The sequence below is a fragment of the Tiliqua scincoides genome, chromosome 4, assembly GCF_035046505.1.
Source record: "Tiliqua scincoides isolate rTilSci1 chromosome 4, rTilSci1.hap2, whole genome shotgun sequence".
NCBI lineage: Eukaryota > Metazoa > Chordata > Lepidosauria > Squamata > Scincidae > Tiliqua > Tiliqua scincoides.
In genome coordinates, this window is record NC_089824.1 from 6621251 (window position 1) to 6636743 (window position 15493).

The following is a 15493-nucleotide window of genomic DNA, read 5'->3' on the forward strand; positions in this document are numbered from 1 at the left end:
CTCGACAGATAGATGTGTCAACAGAAATTCAAGATGGAGACCCTACACTCCATCCTGATGTCCATCAGAAGGCACAGCTACATGACACAGAAGGCACAGCTGAGATCTGAGATTTCGGCTGCTGCCTCACCAGAGGAGGGCGCCCTACGCCTGCACCAGACCATCCAGTGTCTCCGGAACCACGAGTTCCTCATCAATTTGGAGAAGAGTCACCTGACACCCTCACACACCATAGAACACCTGGAAGCAATCATCTACATCTCTCAGTTCAGAGTTTTCCAGTCCCCAGAAAGGCGGGCCAACACTGTAGATCTGATCAACGCTGCTCTCTGCTCTCCCAGACCAGACATACTGATGTTGGCCCATCTCCTGGGCACGCTGACCTCCTGCCAGGACATCATTCCCTGGACCAGGTACAGGGAACGGTCCCTCCAGCACCTGCTGCTGCCCTTCCAGGACTTCACCATCTCCAAAAGGAACAAGCATGTCAGACTGGACTCCCTCACTCTCAAGGACCTTTGATGGTAGAGGCGGCCGCACAGACTGGACCAGGGCTCGCCCATCCAGATACACCACAGAGCTGTCCTGTTCACAGACGTGAGTCTCCAGGGATGGGGGGCCCACACCCCCGAGGATGTAACACAGAGCCGCTGGTCCCCAAGCAAGAGGACAGCCCCCATCAACCTGCTAGAGTTGAGGACCATCCCACTGGCCCTGCTGGCCCTCAGGAACCAAGACGTCCTAGTTTACACTGACAACATCGCGGCAAGGGCCTACGTAAACCAGCAAGGGGGCACCAGGTCAGCAGTGCTGCAGATGGAGGCACGCAGACTGATGCTGTGGGTGGAAAAGAACCTCAGGTCCATCAGAGCTGAGCACATTGCCGGACTTGAAAACACAGCAGCGGACTGGCTGAGTCGCCAGGACCTCGACCATTCAGAATGGAGGCTTCACCCACAGGTCTTTGCATGGATCAGCCGTCAGTTCGGTCTGGTGACCTGTTCGCCAGCAGCCACAACCACCAGCTGCCGAGGTTCTTCTCCCGAGGACGCTGTCCAGAAGCAGAGGGGATGGACGCACTCCACCAATGGTGACCCCAAGGGGTAACGTATGCCTTTCCCCCCACAAAGCTCCTTCAGAGGGTCCTCACAAAGGTCAGGCTAGAGCAGGCCAAGGTCTTCCTTGTAGCCCTAAACTGGCCCCGTTGGCCCTAGTACCTGGACCTGCGGGAGCTGGCCATCTCCCCATCTGTTTCCCTCCCCCAGAGCCCGGACTTTCTGTCACAGGGCCCAGTCCTTCACCCACAGACGGCCAAACTCCATCTAGCTGCCTGAAGATTGAGTGGAAAAGATTAGCCAAGTCAGGCTACTCCCCTGCTGTCCTGGCTACTCTCCTCCCCGACCGGAGAGGATCCACCAACCGGGTCTGCAGCGGAACCTGGAGGGTCCTAACTGAATGGTGCCGATTCCAAAATCTTGACCCAGAGAGGATCAGGGTCAAGGTCTTCCTGAGCTTCCTCCAGGCAGGCCTCGACAAGGGCCTCAGCACGGCCACTCTCAAGAGACAGGTCTCAGCGGTCACCTCCTTTCTGGAGTCCCCGAAGGGAAGGGCCCTGGTGGCACACCCGCATGTCAGAAAATTCCTCAAGGGTGTGAGTCTTCTCAACCCACCCCCCGTGACCAGGGCTCCCACTTGAGGCCTGACACTGGTGCTGAGGGCATTGACGAGGCCTCCCTTTGAACCTATGGCGATGTGCTCGCTAAAGCTATTATCGCAGAAGACCGCCTCCCTTGTGGGTGTGACTTCCGCCAGAAGGGTGTCAGAGCTGGCAGCCCTCTCCGTAGCCAAGGAACTCTGCCAGATCCAGGAGGACAGGATTGTCCTCCACACCAACCCTTCCTTCCTACCCAAGGTGGACTCCCTGTTTCACCGCTCGCAGGAGGTGGTGCTACCCACCTTCTGTCCCAACCCTTCTCATCCCAGAGACCGGGAATGGCATGCCCTCGACGTGCGTCGGGCGGTGAGCTTTTATCTCTCCAGGACCTCAGCCCACCAGCGTTCAGAGAACTTGTTTGTCTCATTCTGACCTAGTGACCAAGGCAGGAAGGTGTCTCCTCCCACCATTTCCAGATGGGTTAGGGAGGCCATAGCTGAGGCCTATAGGGCATCCGGCAAGGACCCCCCCTAAGGGCATAGTGGCCCACTCCCTCAGGGGGGCTGCCACCTCAGCCACATTCAGGGCTCACCCCTCTCTGGAGGCAGTAGGCAGGGCAGCTACCTGGAGCTCGTCTAACACATTTATCAAACACTACAAGATCGACGCTTTTGCCTCTGGGGATGCAAGGCACGTCCTCCAGAGTGTGGCTCTATAAGCTTACAGCAGCTCCCACCCTTGAGGAGCACTGCTTGGGCACATCCCACTTATAAGGACTAAGACGGACATGGAGATCTCACTGAAGAACGGGGAGATTTGTACTTACAAATCCCCCTTCTCAGTGGTCTCCATGTCTGGATTAGTCCATCCGCCCTCGCAGCCGTTAATTAAAAAAAAGGAGGAGAAACAGACATGCTGAACACCAGAATCGTAAAGTCAGGGGGACGCAGTACAGAGCAGAGTAGTAATAGACCTGGGGTAGGGCCCCGCGCCACCTGGGCCCATTCTGCACTCATCCCCCGAGCCAACACGCAACACAGTATGTGACACCAGAGGACCGCCACTACAGTGCCTCCGGATGGACACGAGACATGTGGCGTCAAGGGCTGGGCTCTTCAAGCTTGGACAGTCTGGGGAGTCCAGGCAGCTCCTCCCCTCAGGATGACCAAAAGACTCTGGCCTACCTACCTGAGAGGGAGGGGCTACCCACTTGTAAGGACTAATCCGGACATGGCGACCACTGAGAAGGGGGGTTCACGGTAAGTACAAATCTCCCCGTTCTCAGTCTGTGAGCACTCTTACCTATTATCAAAGTACGCAACTGCTCCGGCTACTCATGTATAAGATCTTTTCAAGCTGAAATGACCTTTCGCTTCCCAAATGGAAGTTGCATTGTGTGTTAATATGAGTTCTAGTTTCCGTGTGGTATAGGAGCTCAGCCAAAGCAAGCAACTGAGAACCAGTTTTAGCTTCTTATGTAATATTAAAAACTGAGTATTCAAAAGCTAGGTTTTTCACTATTGTAGACCAAACATTATAACAATACAGAGGGAAATGCAATTATTGAATACAATTGAGAACAGTTTGATTATTATATTAATAGAAGTAGTAATTGCAAGCTATTACATAATCTTCCTGTTCTGGTATCAAAAATGTAATGCTGATTCCGTTAAGCCATTCTAATCCTTGTTTGCCAAGTTACTTGTATTGACCAATTCATATCCCATTTTGTCTCTCCAAAGAATCTACAGTTGTGTAGATCAGTGCTCAAATTACAATGGGACAAGAGGGGGATTAACTTTACTACTATTTTTAGAAGGATACAGCAGGAGGTATGATTTGGAGGAATCTGCGTATGAATAGTATTAAGGGCACCTCTGTCTCCCCACCCAATTTGACTACTGAATGAGATGTCCACAATGCTTCTCTTTCTATATGCTGATCAGACTGAAACCTACCAAGTTTCACAGATAGAAATATAACCTGGGCCATTCCCCAACAGCTTGCAACAGTACTTTAAAAATTACAGTGTTTCCACATAAATGTGGGGTATATCTGACTTTGTAGCTGTCTCTTGATAGCTGTTGCTTGAAGCACAGCTTGTGATGTAGTTTTCAAGCTTTGTTACTTTTAGCTTGCTGTGAATTCATGCATACTCATTCATTCATTCATAATTTGCACTAGAAAGGGAAGAGTGGCTTTAGTTCTGGAAAGTTGGGGATGCAAAGTTCTGCCAGCTAAATGTTCTCCAGAATGACTGGGGCTGTATTTTGCAGTGGTCCACAACAGTTGTACTGTGCAATTTGGATTTAATGTTGAATTGCACAAATTATAATGGGTGCCTGCAGAAAAATCATTTCTATAAATGTTATTGAATTTAACGTCTTAAGCTAATAATGATATAATCAGAATGAGTGAGGAATTTGGTATAGAATATTACTTGGAACTCACTCATGAGTGAAAGTAAAGAATTGCTTATCAGACATTTGGCTAATGAACTGGTTTAATGTACTGAAAAGTATGTTGGTTAATTGAAAGTGCCTGCAACTTGTCTTTGCTTAACTCATTAGCTGTTTTCCTAGTGTTAATTTATACTTGTGAGAAATAAAATATAATTTTGAACTTAGGTGGAGGTTGTTAATATGATTATAATTGCAATGAAATACAGTATTCTGTTTTCAGTGACTTTTTAATGCTCCATTGTGTAAGCTTAGAAAAGTTTCATTGCCTAGTCATCTATGTATTGTTGACATAAAGTAAAAATATTGCATTTTAGAACTATTTACAGTAATAAAGGATAGTAATGCAAAACAAACTGCTTTATTATCTGAGCTTTCCATCTAGTCATTCTTGTGGGGGGGGGGCATCACTGTCATTCTCATTTTATAGGTGGTGAATAGGGGCTGAGAAAGTTGCTTGTTCATGGCAGAATTGAGACTTGACTCAATAATTCCACAGTCACCTATCAAGTACAGTCACCCACCTCTTATGTGAGGGTTACTTCTGAGATTAGCACATAAAAGTCAAAATTGTGTACAGTTAAAACTCCCTTAAAGCCAACAAATAACAAACAAATCTGCCTCTTTAAGAATGAAAAGCATAGTACAAGAGTCACACTCACTCAAGGGCATAAACAGAGTAAGTGAAATGGAGGGTGCAGTCTCCTGCACTATATTAATGGTACAGGTGTACACAATGTACAGGTGTACGCTACTTAATGATGGGGATACGGTCTCCGTTCCCCATTGTTATGTGATTAGGTCATTAAGTGAACATTCATTCCAATCTATTGCCTTTGTTGTGTAAACAGACTCTCCCTACCAGACAGTAGCTGGCTGCACAGGCTACTGGAGATTGCCTCTTCTTTGCATTAAGAGCCTCTCTGTTGCATAAACAGACACTCTGCTGCAGGCTATGGGAGATTCAGTTGGCTCATTTGGAGCATCTTTATTGTGATTTGACCACCATCACATATGCGGTCTGTAGTTAAGTGAACAGTTGTTAAGCGGCACAGGCCTGTACTTGAATTCACATGGGTCTATCACACATAACATGTGGATCAGCTATACAGTTCTTTATCTGCAGTTAGACCATTGTAGCATACGTATGATATGCTGTAGCAAGTATGATTACTGTAATTTGGGTGAATGAAAGAGTAGCGTGCAGGAACCATAAGCAAATATAACTGTGCAAAAGTGGATGTATGCACAGGCACCATAACAAGTAGGCAGTGTAAAAAGTATAGGAGAGAATGGAAGAAAGCCAAAATTATATTGAGAAAATGACAGGGAAAGACTTGGATTCAGACAAATGGGAAACACCTCCATGATTCATTCTGAGGTGCTCCAGGGCCAAGAAAGTGGGTCACAGACCTCAGATTGTCCCAGAAGTGGCTTCCAGGTGTGTCAGAGACTGGCCTGTAGCCAGTGCAGTTTGTGAAGATAAGGTAAGAATGCTTTTTAAAACTATTCTAAAACTTTTAAAAACATTTTTAACATGGACCCCAGTATCAGTGGACATCCGTAACCACAGATCCCTTGCAGTTACCTGGGAACTGCTATATTATCACAGCACAAAGGCACCTTGAGTAAACCTTGGGCATATCATGGGATTATCTAACCTTGGATGAACTATGTGTCTATATATTGCATAACTGTAGTGATAATGTCAACTGTAATGGATAATTTTACTGTCTTTTAGAGAAGAAAGATGTAACACAAAGTCTAGAAAACTACACCTCAAAATGCCCTGGAACAATGGAATTCATCACACTTCCAGATGGCTTAAAGCTTCCTCCTGTTCCATTTACGAAACTTCCCATTGTTAGGTAACTACTTCAACAGTCAGTTACTTATGGATGTCTGTATTGATTGTACTCTTGGTCTTGTCCATTTTCATCCTTTGAATCTTGGAGATTAAAATGTTCCTTATGTCCTCTATGCAGTCCCACTAAAAGTCACCATGACACAGCATTTGAGAGAGCCCTGGGATAAAGTAGTTGTCTCTACCCTGGTTCTTCAGCTCTGGAAGTTCCTCCCCAGAGATGTTTGCCAAGGACCTGCCCTCTTTGTTCTTAAACAGAACAAAGGACCTGCCCTCTTTGTTCTGTAAAAATCCTCCTGTTGCATAAAAAATTTAATAATTGTTTTTCAGCTGAGCGACTGCTATCTGTTTCCACTGCTCTTTTGGTCTGGTTTGTGATTTTGTGTGTTTCTATTGTTCGCTGCCCTGGAAACACTTGGTCCCAAAAGGCAGGTTATAGTTATTTAAAATAAATACCTAATGAGGCTTAGGTTAGGAAATCTGATTTGACTTTTTTGGTCCTTGACCAAAGATTAAGATTAAGACCAAAGAGCAAGATTAAGAGTTAACATTTTCCTGCTGGTGCCATATATAAGGTGTGGCCTCTTTACTTAAGGAGTGAAAAATAATGTATTTTGCTGACCTTACTTAGCCCATAGACATTCTCTAGACAAGGTTTCAGTCTCAGACCCTGAGGTTCCTAGTTCAACTCTTAGTAGCATTATGTGTACAAGTTACTGGGCTTCTAATAATTTGGTTTATTTTAAGGAAATAATCTTTTTAAAATTTTTGTTGTGTTATTCACTTGCTGTTGGTATTGCTGTTGTACTACTGCAAAATTTATAATTTTTGGTTTACTCAAAATTCCAGACATTGCCATATGAGTCACCTTGTTTCTCTTTCTTCTCATTGCATTTATAATTTTAGTTTATTTTTTATTTTAAATCTATACCCTGCTTTTCCCATGCCAGAGCAAATGTCAAGGCAGCTTACAAAGCTTTATCGTCAAGTACAGAGTATGACAACAAGTAAAAACATCAAGCAAGGCAGTAGTAAAACATTAATTTTAACATTACACGGTAAAAAAACTAATTCCAAAGCGCAGCAAAGTTTAAAGGGGAAAAAAAGAACTCATTGAGCCTGTGGTCAAGGGAGGTTGTTAAGTCACAACAGTATGACAAAGGCATATTGGGCAGTATCCGCTCAGTAGCCAATTGCAGACGAAACTGGTGTGTTTTGAGCCCTCGCCAAAAACCCATGAGAGAGGGAGCAGTTCTCAGTTCCCCCAGTTGTGGTGCCACCACAGAGAAGGCTTACCCCGAGATGCCACCCCTCTTACTTGGGACAAAGATGGCACTTGTAGAAGAGCCCCTTCAGCTGACCTAAGAGGACAGGCTGGAATGTACGGAGGAGCCTGGATCCAGGTCATGGAGGACCTTAAAGGTTAGAACTAGCACCTTGAATTGGAACTGGAAGTGGATGGGTAGCCAGTGTAGCTGCTGGGGCAGTGGTCCAGCCGAGTCATAACATCTGGTCCCCATAACCACTCAGGCTGCTGCATTCTGCACTAATTGCAGTTTCCAAACTGTTATAGCAGGTAGCCCTTCATAGTGCACATTGCAGTAGTCCAATCTTGAAGTTACTAAAGCATGGGTCACCGTAGCCAGGTCCAAATGGCTCAAGTATGGGATCGGTTGGTGCACCAGCTTAAGCTGGGTGAATGCACTTCTAGCAGCGGCTGCCACCTGATTTTCCAGGGACAGCTGAGAGCCCAGGAGAGCTCCCAAGCTGTGCATCTGATCTTGTAAGGGAAGTACAACCCCGTTCATAGTGGGTAGATGAATCAGTGCCTGCTTTGAGGATTTCTTTACCAAGAGAACCTCTGTCTTTTAAGGATTTAGTTTTAGCTTATTGACTTTCTACTAGTCCAGTGGTTCTCACATATTTAGCACTGGGACCCAGTTTTTAGAATGAGAATCTGTCGGGACCCACCAGAAGTGATGTCATGATCGGAAGTGACAATTTGCCCAGGAATCCACCCACAAACTTGCATGACACAAAAGACTTGGTTGAAGCAGGACCAAGATTTATTCCATTACAAGGCTGCGCAGCAATTGGTGCAATGCAATGGGTCCTGACTATATTCCACCCTCCCTTTTTGTGCGGGCACCTAACTAGGAGGAGACAGTTCCTGACTGAGCCCTCCTTTTGGGCGAACCACCTTGACTCAGAACCTGAGCTCACACGAGGCTCCCGCAGGTTCTTCGTCACCAACCCCTAGAAACGGTGTCCAGCCAGCTGAATTGTTCTGCCCACCCTCAGCCGGGGAACCACGAAAGTTTGCATTCCAATTCCATTCCGGGGTCAAGCCAGGCTGCCCTCGATCCCGGTAGCCTCGGGGCTCAGCACTGGCCTTGACCCGGCCTGTTGCTTACCTGAAGGTAGACACCGGTTCCCTATTTCTCCTCCTGTTCCCACACTACCCTGCCACATGGGGGGGGCTAGCCTAGCGCTTAGCACCCCCCCGCCCCATCTAAGAGTCCTCTCAGGACCTGTTGCAAGTCTGACAAAAGATATGGTTCCCGACCTCTGAGAGATGCACGCCATCTCCCCTGTAAGGGTGTGGCAGAGAGCTCACTATATCTGGGTGGCGAAGCACCAGGCCGCCAGCTGCCAACACTTCCCTCCCCAGGTGCGCATTCACCTTCCTTCTGGCTCTATCAACTCCAGCCGGGCTTGTGGTACACCTCCAAACCCGGTGCGGAAGCAGGTCCGACCATATGATGATCAGGCCAGGCATCCAGCTTCTCAGTGTGGCTAGGTCTTCTGCCGCCTGCTGCCTTAAGGACAGCCCCATCCTCAGGCAAAGGTCATTACCGCCAAGGTGTATGAGAAGCACCTGGGGAGGAGGAGCTCCCTGTATACACTCATATACCATGGGCAGTAACTGTCCCCATTTCATCCCTCTTCTGGTCCAGGCCCAGCTGAGATCCAAATTCACTCTTGAGAGCTTGCTTGTGAGCCTAGAAGACAATGGAGTGGCTGCAAATCAGTGCTCTCGCTGGCAGGGAAAGGCCCAAACCTAACAATTAAAGAAGGAAAAACAAAACAATGTAAGTAATAATAATCGAATAATCAGGTGATAACTGATCACGAATAATCAGGTGATAACTAAGACGACCCGCCTGCCTTCAGGCACACGTAGTTCTTAAATGCCCGAGATCTCCACCTACCTATTCTTTTGATCTCCCCACTATCATAACCCATGCCAGCAGCAGCAGTTGCTGCCCCTATCCTAAATGAATGAAGGCCAAACTTGGCTGAGTCCTGGCTAAGGCCATCCAAACACTTCCTCACCACAGCCAGGAACTGGAACCTGGTGAGGGGCTCCAGCCTCCTCTGCCCCATGGGGGACCATCATTGACATCTTGGGATCCGCTCACTTTGTGCGCCTCCTGCGCTATGTCGGCCCCATTCCCAGCACAACAGTGCTCCTTCCACTTGTGCACAAAGAGTGGCCTGTTGGACACGCCTCTTTGAGCCTCATACTCACGCAGCCCCGCCACCGGGCAAAGTGGGGAGTTCCATGCCCCATTCAGTTGGACCCACTGTCAATGACCAACCTGGTCTGTCTTCGACCGCCTCAGCCTCAGCCTCACGCCAGCCTGGGTCCAGTGTACATCTGTGACCCATAGGGCACGCTCAGAGGAGTCCCATCTACTTTGTGCCAAAACTTCACCCGCGCGGAAGGCCCCCCCAAAAAGGATAAGTGCGGCAGCCCTAAACAGCAGTGCTTCAAATGCAGTGGAACAGACTGCACTGAATGAATCACATAGTGAGGCCAGGAGGTCAAACGTAATAGGCTGTCTACTGTCCCCTCCCTTAGGGGACTCACGTGACCACCCTGTTAACATTCTCCTAATGTGAAAATCCCCGGTGCAGTCAGACAGCCCGTGCAAGTCAAGCCCGTGCAAGCCTTGGCCTCAAAAGCCAGGGCCGCCAAGTAACAGCCAAGTGTATTACTTGCCCTGCCGTTTGACTTGAGTCTGACTAAAAACTGCATCACATGCTGCGCGGGGATGGGCCAAACACTTGGGAGGCCAGCAGTAGCCCTCAAACTTGCCTACTCTTCTTTTATAACTTGCCCAGGTGCTTGGGGCCAGGGAGGCATTCATTGCCCTGTTGACTTCTTGCACCCAAGGTTCCACAACCACTGGGGCACGGGGTCTAGCTCCTCCCTTGCGCAGGGTGCCAACTGGCGAAAATGCTCCTCCTGGAAACGAGAGAGAGCATCAGCTATCCCATTAGCCGGGCCCGGCACATGCCTAGCCACAAATAACATGTTAAGATGTAGGCATTGCAGTACAAAGGCGCGTACTAAATGCATGACTCTTGGGGACCAGGAGGTTTGTTGATTTATAACGTGAACTACTGCCAGATTATCGCATCAGAATTGCACTGTGGAGTCCTTAAACTCCAACCCCCAGAGGTGGACAGCAACCACGATGGGAAAAAGCTCTATAAAAGTCAAATCAGCTGTAATGTCTGAGTGCCAACTAGAGGGCCATCTGCCAGTGCACCATCTTCCCCGAAAATAAACCCCAAAGCCTGTGCCACCTGCAGCACCTGAGTGGACTTGCAGCTCGGCCTCTAAGAGCTTAGCTGAGCGCCAAAATGACACCCCATTGAAGTCCTTTAGGAAGACGGCCCACATGCTCATATCTTCCTGTATTGCTGATGTCACTCTGATCCGGTGAGGGGGCTTAGAAGCCCCTCCAAGGGCATCGTACCTCCTGCGCAAAAAAGCCCTCCCTGGTGCGATGACCCAGCACGCAAACTGTAAGTGGCCCAAGAGCTCCTGCAACTCCCGTAGTTTCATCTTCCTAAGCTTCCTGCACCTCACCACCCGTTCCCGTACACAGGCCAGTTTGGCCTCAGGGAGCCTGCAGCACTGTTTGACAGTATCAAGCTCTATACACACGAATGTGAGGCAGGTGCTTGGGCCCTCTGTTTTGTCATTGGCTAGGGGAACACCCAGCTCCCCGCACAGGGGCAATGAATTTATTTATTTATTTATTTATTGGATTTGTATTCCGCACCCAAGGCGGTACAATGAATCCAAGGCACCCAATGAATCCCCGTAGCAAAGCCCCACACTCGCCGGACTGCGCTGGCCCCATCAGGAGATAATCATCAAGGTAATGCGCTGTTGACCTAATCCTAGTCCTCTTGCACGAAGCCCATTCCAGGAAGGTAGCTACCTGTTCAAATGCGAAACAGCTTGAACCCAACCCCATCAGTAGACATTTGTCCACATAAAATTGGTTATCGAAAGCAAAGCCCAACAGGCAGAACTCATCTGGGTGGACTGGCAGCAGCCGAAATGCAGACTCAATGTCGCATTTTGCCATTTGCGCCCAAGCCCCACAACCTCTGAGAATAGCTGGTGCCTCGTCAAATGACGTGTACCGCACCAAGCAAACCTCCCGCGGTATACCATCATTCACTGAGGCACCCCTGGGGAATGAGAGGTTGTGGATCAGCCAATATTCTCCAGGTGCTTTCTTGGGCACTACACCCAAAGGAGAGATGTGGAGGTGAGGCCAGGGAGGTAAATGAAAAGGGCCCAGGACCCTGCCCGCATCAACCTCCTTACCTATCTTCCTCCTCACCACATCCTCCAAACCAGTCACTGTTTTCAAATTATTGGCCCAAGCTGCAACCCTAGGTGACAAACAAGGAATACAGAACCCAAAAGAAAACCCATCACCAATAAACTTGGCGGCTACCTGATCAGGGTATGTGGCCAGCCAATGGAGAAGGCAACCCACCTTAATTGGACTAGGACCCTTTACACGCAGCAGTGCCGCTTGAGCCCCCTCCATTATTGAAGCCCCCACTTGCTTTAGAGTTCCTAGCTTTTGTGCAGTTGCAGCTGGGGTGGCGTGTGCCACAGACTCCGCAACTGTGCGTAAAACTGCAGGGCTTCCTGAAGCAGCGACCTGAGTTGTTAAACTCCCAGCAGACACAAGGGTGTTGAACCCCCCGGCCCCCTTGCGGGGTCTGGGAAGCTGAGCCTGAGCCATAATTACAGGTTATAATGTGCCCACTGTCTGCCCTATCACCCCCAAAAGACCTTGCTGGCATCATGATTTGGAGCCATAACCCCGGCATCTTGAGCTCCCAGCTCAGCTTGGGATCCTGCGCTGCCCGAACACAGAAGCGCTGGTCATAGGACTCCCAAGCATTGTTCACAAAGCCCAGGTAGGCTCTATAGACAATGTCCAAGCACCTGAAGAGACCCCTGGCCTTCTGAGGGTGGCTTTCTGACATTACCCCTGTGGATATGAGGTAGCCAGACAACCAGTTTGACCAATTTTTGTCAATTTTCCTGCGCCTCACAATATCAGGGTCTTTTGTGGGTTCCCCGACCCTAGGAGCAGTCTCAGGTTCCTTATGAAGCAAAGAGAAGATATCCACAAACTCCCCTTTCCAGATTTTCTCCTTCACTGACAAGGCCAGGTGATCCCCGAGAGGGGTAGAGAAGAAACTGGACAGCTTCAATGCTGTAGCTGAATCCCCTGCTGGCGCTGGCTGAGCTGCGGGAGGCTGTGGTGGCTGAGCCGACGAAATGCATGTACATGCACACTTGACCTCAGAGTTGGCAGGCAAGGCATCCTGAGCTACCAAGTTTGGGGGCCCTCTTTTGTCCTGCCACACCTGGGCGCAAAGTGCAGCCTCTGCCACAGAGCCCTGAGCCCCTCATCCTGTGGCAATATAAGCCCAGGTTGTGTGATGGCTACTGCGGTGGTAGCTAGTCCCTCATGCCCTCCCACCCCTTAGGATGTGAGTGCGGTAATATCTTATGCTCCAAGAGACTCCTCCATGGATCTTGTACCTCCTTCATTTAAAGGCAGGCCTTGCATGCCCTGATGTGACTGGGCACTGCCCTTCCTTGTGTAGTGTGCATTTGCATGCTCGCCTAATGGAATCTGTGCCACTGCATCCCTCCTTTGAGTTGAAATCCTGGAGTCTTGAGCCTCTGATGACTGTGCAACAGGTTCCCCAGGCAGTCTTTGCAGCATACCTGTAATGGTTAAAAGCTGGGAGAGAATGGACTGCATAAATGTTCCATCCTCATGCTGTGGCCCACCGCTGTGGGAAGGAGTGGAAGAAGAGGATGATGGGGGATCTGCCAGAGAAGCAGAAGCCACTGAAGGGACAACCGCCCCCCCCCGACTTTCCGCCAGGGCCCTTTCTAAAAATTCCACCCTTACCTTGAGGCTCTGGTTAGATTCCTCGTCCCCCTCATCAGATGGAGGAAGGTGCAAGCGCACCTTACGGGGGGGGGTGTCCTGGCTGCCCCCCTACCTGATTTCTGAACTCTTTTTGGCATGCTTAAGGATCCATCAACAACAACCACCAGTTGCCTAAGCCTAGATTAAATTCTGGATTGGTGGGGGGCCCCCCTTTTCCCCCAACTGAAATGAGAGCGCTGCTCAGAGCCTCTGAGCTTCCTTCTGCCCCACCTCCGCCACCTTCTTGATAAACAGGCATACGTGCACATTCAGGCTGGAAAAACAAGGAGGAAGCAGATGAATATGAGGCAGACGAATACCACTTGGGCGGGGACCAGGGAGGGGCAAACAAGGATCGTGCGTGCAAAGTCACAAGAAAGCAGATGAACAATCTGCACCAGCTGAAAAAACAAGGAGGAAGCAGATGAACACCACGTGGGCAGGGGCCAGGGAGTGCACGTGCAAAGTCATGGCTGGAAAAACAAGGAGGAAGCAGATGAACTGCATGTGGGCGGGGGGGGGGTAGGAATGAGCTTGCTTCCTGAGCTTTGTGGCTGAGGGGGGATTTGAACCTGGATCCTCTAGGTCTGAGTCCACCTCCCAAACTACTATACCAATCTGGTTCTAGAGCTGAAAGAAACACCATGTGGGTGGGAACTGCGCTTGGGGAAAGCTCCTGGATGGCTACTCTGCCCAGGGAGAGAAACCAGGGAGGAGGAGAAGGTGGGGGGGGGGAGGGTTGCCCAGCCCAGGATAAGCAATGAGGCAAGAAGGATGAAAGGAGAAGGCGGGAGGGGGTGGATGCCCAGCCGGGATAGAAAATGAATAGAAACTCCGCCCCAGCTTGCCCCCTCCCCCGACCAATAGCTGCTCACCATGTCATGCAGGTGGGGAACCGGACAAGTTTCCCTCCACCTGCATTAACAGCTGGAGAGCTTTTACCATCATTGTTAAAAGCATGTACATAGTAGCCTGTTAAAAGTACAGATCTGTAACATGTCCCCCAATGCAGTCACATACAATGGTAGCATCAAGTCTAATATAATAAAAATGAAATGAAATGAATGAGGACCCACCTGAAATTAGCTTGCAACCCACCTAGTGGGTCCCAACCCGCAGTTTGATAAACACTGATCTAGTCACTAATGGCATTCAGAAAACACACCAGGACTTCCATAGCTTCCTCAGAACAGGATGGTAGGGAGAGATAGAGTTGGGTGTTGTCTGCATATTGGTGGCACCCCACACCAAGTCTGCAGATGATTTCCTTCAGCGGTTTCATGTAGATCAGTGTTTTTCAAACTGTGGGTTGGGACCCACTAGGTGGGTTGCAAGCCAATTTCAGGTGAGTCCCCATTCATTTCAGTATTTTATTTTTAATATGTTAGACTTGATGCTACCATTGTATGTGACTGTATTTGGGAAAATGTTACAGACTTGTACTTTTAACAGGGTACTCTATATATGCTTTTAACAATGATAGTAAATGGGACTTATTCTTGGGTAAGTGTGGGTAGGATTATAGCCTTGGGTTGTTAAAAATTACCCTGCTTGATGTCACTGCCAATTCCAGAGAAGTTCTTGTCCATGTTGGCTAGCATGACTGTTGGCTCCCCATGTCACCTGTGGGTGCGGGTGTAAGTGTGGGTAGAATTGAAGCCTAGGATTGTTAAAAATTTTCCTACTTGATGATGTCACTTCTGATCATGACATCGGTTCTGGTGGGTCCTGACAGATTCTTATTCGAAAAAGTGGGTCCCAGTTCTAAAAGGTTGAGAACCATTGAAGTAGATGTTAAAAGCTCTCTTTGTTCTCTTTGCTAAGTAACAATTAATACTTTCTTACGTCAGTCACATGTAAAAACAATGTTGTTGTCATTTGGCAGATCTGTGAAGCTCTTAAACCTTCCAGCTAGCCTTCGACCACAGAAAATGAAAAGCTTGTTGGGTCAGAACATGTCAACCAAGAGCCCCTTTATATATTCTCCAATCATTGCTCACAATCGAGGAGAGGAACGAAGTAAAAAAATAGGTATATGATTCCTGATGCTCATTAGCATTCCAATGTATCCTCCTTCTAAATGCACTTTTCCACCATTATTTGCTTGCTGGCTGGCTTTTATTCTGCAAATTGAATCAAATTGTTATTGATCCAGAATCTGGCAACAATATGCTGTTTCTTGCTCTAGATTGTAAAACTGGCTAGACAACTTGCTAAAACGTCTTGTATCCATCTTGAC

At 48.6% G+C, this 15493-nt stretch overlaps 1 protein-coding gene across 1 annotated transcript in view; it reads left to right on the forward strand.

Moving 5' to 3' along the window:
- The window catches only part of TRAPPC9 (trafficking protein particle complex subunit 9), a 334571-nt gene that overhangs the window by 46427 nt on the left and 272651 nt on the right, over positions 1–15493 (forward strand). Inside the window, exons 10-11 of the mRNA XM_066625482.1 lie at positions 5855–5981; positions 15140–15285. Coding sequence (XP_066481579.1) covers positions 5855–5981; positions 15140–15285 — 273 coding nt within the window. The remainder of the gene's footprint in view (positions 1–5854; positions 5982–15139; positions 15286–15493) is intronic.